This window comes from Microtus ochrogaster, unplaced genomic scaffold, assembly GCF_000317375.1.
Source record: "Microtus ochrogaster isolate Prairie Vole_2 unplaced genomic scaffold, MicOch1.0 UNK11, whole genome shotgun sequence".
Lineage (NCBI taxonomy): Eukaryota > Metazoa > Chordata > Mammalia > Rodentia > Cricetidae > Microtus > Microtus ochrogaster.
In genome coordinates, this window is record NW_004949109.1 from 6,909,460 (window position 1) to 6,915,112 (window position 5,653).

General features: G+C 41.3%; 1 protein-coding gene across 1 annotated transcript in view; it reads right to left on the reverse strand.

Moving 5' to 3' along the window:
• Nfe2l3 (nuclear factor, erythroid 2 like 3) overlaps window positions 1-5,653 on the reverse strand; it is a 24,558-nt gene that overhangs the window by 3,983 nt on the left and 14,922 nt on the right. The window contains exon 2 of the mRNA XM_005366614.3: window positions 5,124-5,297. Within this exon, the coding sequence (XP_005366671.1) occupies window positions 5,124-5,297 (174 nt within the window). The remainder of the gene's footprint in view (window positions 1-5,123; window positions 5,298-5,653) is intronic.

Genomic DNA, 5,653 nt, shown 5'->3' on the forward strand with positions numbered 1-5,653 from the left:
CCAGGCTGGTCTCGAACTCACAGAGATCCGCCTGCCTCTGCCTCCCGAGAGCTGGGATTAAAGGCGTGCGCCACCACCGCCCGGCTCTATTCCCCCTTTTTTGAGAGGAGCCCCAAAAAGCATGTAACCAATGCTGGTCTGGAACTCATGGCAACCCTCCTACCACAGTCTTTTAGGTGCTGAAATTAGTGTCTCATTTGTGATTTTACTAACTAAACCCATTTTGATCATATCTATTGGTTCTGATTTACAACATGAATAGTTGTTGGCATTTTAGATGGGAAGCTTCCTAGTCCATGTCCAGAGGGACATGAGTTTATCTGCTTTGAAACCTGGTTACAACCAATTTACCAATTAAATTCTGACTTTTTATTCTTTTATATCCAGCAATGATGGAGATCATGGTTCAGACCGTAAGGTCCTTTCAGTGCAAGTCTGACAATCAGTTCAGTATGTGTTACATATGACATCTAACTCCCTGCATTCCATTAGTTTAAGACTGTAGAGACACAATTGGACTGACTAATACACAAATACTTTGGGTTCTGTGAAGCATGTTTATTTGGTGAGGGATCGTAATACTACAGATTTACAGTGCTAAGCAAATACTAAAATGGTTTTAATTGGAATTTTTTTTTGCTTGTGGACTTATGGTCAATTTGTTACTGAAAATGTTGCCTCACATCTTTTTCAGGAGCATTCTGTTAAAAACGTGAAGCTCAGGAGGCCGAGGAGCTAATAACAATCTATTCCTTGTCTGTAGCCCAGGATGGGTGGTAGATTCATAGGCAATACAGATAGGGACAACAGCTTTGCTAAGGAATTCAGTTCCCACTAAGTTCTTTGCTCAGTCCAATGGTAGCAGCTCATGTTAGTTCCTTGGTCTTTTTCTTTTCCAAAACTCATCATCCTAATAAGAGGATTCTAACTGTATAACAAACTCTAGTTTTCTTTTTGTTTTTTGAGACAATGTTTCTCTGTGTAGCCCTGGATATCCTGGAACTCAGAGATCCTACCTCTGCCTCCTCGGTGACAGGATTAAAGGCATGGACTACCACTGCCCAGCAACCTTGAATTTCTGATCACATACTGGGATTACAGGCCTGTACTACTATGCCATTTATGTGGTGTAGGGATCTAATCCAGGGCTTTCTGTATGCTAAGCACTTAACTGATTGAGCTACATTGCCACTCAACAATTCCTATTTCTGTAGTTTAACTGAGACAGGACCTTGCTATTTTTTTTTAATTTTTTTAATTTTTTATTTTTTATTTTTGGTTTTTCGAGACAGGGATTCTCTGTGGTTTTGGAGCCTGTCCTGGAACTAGCTCTTGTAGACCAGGCTGGTCTCGAACTCATAGAGATCCGCCTGCCTCTGCCTCCCAAGTGCTGGGATTAAAGGACCTTACTATTTGTAACCTGTGAATGGCCTTAAAATTACAATCCTTCTGCCTCTACCTCACAAGTGGTAAGATTACAGGAAAGCACTATTATGCCTGGCTTTGTGTAACAGGAACAAATAGAAAAGTTCTATGAAACCAGATGTCTAAAAACTATAACTTGGGTGTCTATCTTTACACATTATCTATTTATTTATTTATTTATTTATTTATTTATTTATTTATTTATTTTTGGTTTTTCAAGACAGGGTTTCTCTGTGGTTTTGGAGCCTGTCCTGGCTACTCACAGAGATCCGCCTGCCTCTGCCTCCCGAGTGCTGGGATAACATTGTCTTTTTAAAAAGTTGAAGATTAGCTTTGGGTACGTAGCAAGTTTGAGGTAAGCCTGAGCTACCTGAGACCCTGTCTAGAGGGGAGGAAAAGTTGCAAACTTCTTACTTCTATGGTGGTTTAGTGTCTAGGATATAATGTATATATTTTTGTTTATTATATAAAAAAAGTAGCTTTACATTTTCCCCACCCCCTTAATAAAATTATTTTCTTAAATAGTTGAGCTATTTCTAGAAATACTGAAAGTATACTTGCAGATCATTTTATGTTGCTAGTAAATGTGAAGCTGGACTTTTCCCCTCCCCCTTTGGTTTCAGAGAGGATTCCTTTGTGTAATCCAGGCTGTTCTGGTACTCATTCTGTAGTGCAGTTACAAAAAAAAAAAAAAAAAAAAAAAAAAAAAAAAAAAAAAAATGTGTGTTTCGATGTTTTACCTGCCTACACTCTGAGCTCAGGACACATTTTCCTAGTGCTACTTGATGTTTTTCCAGGCTTTCTACTCAAGAATATGACTGAATTATTTTGTTTCCTGCTATGAAATACATCAAAACTGCAGACAGTACTGGAGAAAGCTTAGCAGTAAGCAGTACTGGATGCTCTTACAAAGGACTCACGATCAATTCCTAGCCTGCATATAGTGGCCTGTAAACTCCAGTTCCAGGGCATCTTGATGTCCTTTTATGCCCTCCACAGGCAACAGAAACATACATGCAGGCAAAACATCAAAACACTTTTTTTTTTTTTTGGTAAAATATAAGCTATTCTGAGAAATAATGGTACTGTGGAGGCTGAGGAGGACCACAAGCTCACAAGTTTGAGACTAGCTTAGGCAACACAGTATCTCAAGGAGAACGAAGGTACAATTCTAGTACACAGTGACTCAGGTTAGGGACATGAGCCTGGTAAGGCATGCCAGGATATGATAGCACATGCCTACAATCCCAGCATCTGGGAGGTGGGGTAGGGTCAGGGGTTTAAGGTGAGTTTTGGCCAGTTTGGGCTACATCTGACCAAGAAAGTACCCTGCTTTGGGCGTTTAATATGTCTCTGCAAAATTTGGTCCAAACTGCTGTTTGTCTTACATATATAACTATTTTATCTCAGTATCTAATAAATCTTCCATGTCTAACAGTGATTTAGTTAATATAAGCAATTCAAAGAAAATTTCTTTCCTGGGAAAACCAATGAAAGTTAAAAAAAAAGATGCCAACATGTGAGAAGAAATAGTAACCAATAACATGAGGCAATGGAAAATTGCATGTTTAGTGAAAGAACAGAAACAGCCTTTCTTCAGGTAATTAGGACACTAGGGAAAGTGGACGTTTTTAGCCATGCCTCAGCATCCCAAGTAACTGGAATTATAGGCCGGTACCATGGCTTCTCAAGTTTTAGAGTGAAACTTCAATGTGGTTGAACCTGGAGAGGTTAGCGAGCAAAGGTAGAGAGTGTTCTTCCCCTCAAAATGTGGGAGAGCAGGGCGGTGGTGGCGCACGCCTTTAATCCCAGCACTCGGGAGGCAGAGGCAGGTGGATCTCTGTGTTCGAGGTCAGCCTGGTCTACAAGAGCTAGTTCAGGACAGGAACCAAAAACTACGGAGAAACCCTGTCTCGAAAAATCAAAAAAAAAAAAAATGTGGGCGAAAGAGGTGCTAATGGTCCCTACAATAAGCAGGTGCCCAGAACCATTTGTTAGCCATTAAGTGGTTTAGAAGACCACCTAGAAAGGGAAGGACAGTCTACTGAACATTTAGAAATCTTAAGGACCATCTGGGGACAAAGGCCCTAGCTTTGGAGGTATGGGTTCTCAACAAAAATGGAAATGCCTAAAAATCGAACCATTGCCTAAAATATCTGTTTTCTCTATATCCCACCAGTAAGTGAAAGCACTACTTGATAGAAGTAGGCAAATAACGCCTTTTCCTAAGCTGTTATTACCCTTTCCCCAGGGAAAACAGTCTGGCCAACAGGGAGGACAATGTGGTCCACTTGAGGGTGATTTGTCCACACGAGAATGCAGCGGATAAGAAGGAAGCAAGGGTATTTAATTTTATTAACTTCTGCACTACCATGACCTCAGATGGTTTGGTTTCTATTCCTGGCAGTGCTGAGGATTGAAGAGGGCTTTGTGCTGCTAGGGCAATTCTACCACTGGCCTACATTACCTGCCCAACCAGAGGGATTTCTTAATCTGAATCTCTAGAAGCCATGGCCCTGACCTAGGTTTAAGCTCATGGTATAAGAACAATGAGTTCCTATAACTAGAACAGGCTGGAAGAGAGGCAAGAGTGGTGGGAGGGGAAGTGAACAAACCTGATATCACTCAACAAGAACTGCAAAGAGGTTGTGAATGCAGAGACCGATTGTTTTAGGGATGCAGCACCTGCCTCCCTGATGTACCAGCCAATGTAGCTTAGACCTGTCTCTATATTTAAAAATTTCCATGAAACTGCTTCCACATACGGAATTTCGGGTAACTTAAGTCTGTGTTCCTGGCACTCTACATCTTCTAAGGATTTTCAAGACTGAGCCACAGATTCCACCTCCCAGAGTAGACAGATGCTGAAGTTGCTCATAGTGAAGACAACCACTAGGGCAAGGATGCTCTGCAGCTGGAAGTGTCTGTGGACCTCTAGGTCATCTCTGCGGCACCTACGTGCCAAACTGGTGGCTAAAACCATCCAGATCTAAGTCAAAACCAGAATATGGTACACGTGAAACTAGGGGAAGTTCTGCCTATAGAAAGAACCCATTCTTCAGCCTGGTTCTTGGAGCTCACCCTGCGCCCAGAGAACTACACAGAAAGATGCTCCCCAGGAGCCTGGCCCTGGCCCTGGCCCCTTAGGTGAGGTGAAGGTACGAAAAGGGCTATTGGGTACCAGTGATTTGGCCTAATCCACTGGCCAACTGAAAATTTGGGTCTGAGCTTTAGTAGAAATTGAAAGAAATATTTGTAAGGTTGGTCCTTTGTTTGATCTCCCAGACTTGGACAGTCTAGCCTGATGTGAGCTATTTTGTTTTGCTTTTTGAGACAAGGTTTCTCTTTGTAGCCTTGGCTGTCCTGGAACTCACTATAGATAAGACTGGCCTTGAACTGTAAGAGATCTGCCTCTGCAGTGCTGGGATTAAAGGTGTGCACTCACCACTGCCCGACTGCCAGCTGTCTTTCATTCCTTGTCTTGGGAAACACAAAATAACAAAATTGCTATTAAGTTCTATCTTTAACCAGAGAAAATGAGTTTATGGGCTAATTGCTTTGTAAGTACAACTAACACACATACACACACTTACTTTTAAATGCCAGATTTGCTAAAGACAGTGTATACACAGAATTCATTACCAACAAAGTCTTCATGAAAGGCAAACGACAAGGCTGGAAGCTTCTGCCACACTTACCTCATTTCTGGACTCTGTGATTGTCCCTCCTTCCCAGGCAGGTGCATCTGTTTTGCTTTCATCTTTCCTACCCAGCTGTAGTGATTTTGCATGGGCTGACACTCCTTCCTCATCTTCCTCATGCTGGGAACTGTGATCCACAGTTTCACTCTTTTCTTTTAGTATATCATTCTCCTGTAAAAAAACAAAAACAAAAAAACACCCAAAATTCTACTAAGCAGAAAACGATTACCAACAAATAGAACAACTGTTCAAAAGCCACATTGTCAGCAGCTGAGACTGGTACTTTGTCATGTCACTGTCAGAGAAGCATTTAATCCTGAGACAATGGTCTTCTTATGTACCCTTCAGACAGTCCAATCTACACAGCCTAAATTGTATATGTTTATAGAGCCCCTCAGTTGAAACCATTAACAGTGTACTATGTTTGGAAATCAATGTTCTCAGCAGGGAGTTTTTATTTAGTTCTCAGCTGAAAACAGATCAAAAACATAAGTTGGAAGCAGGTACTTATCAAATGTAATATATAT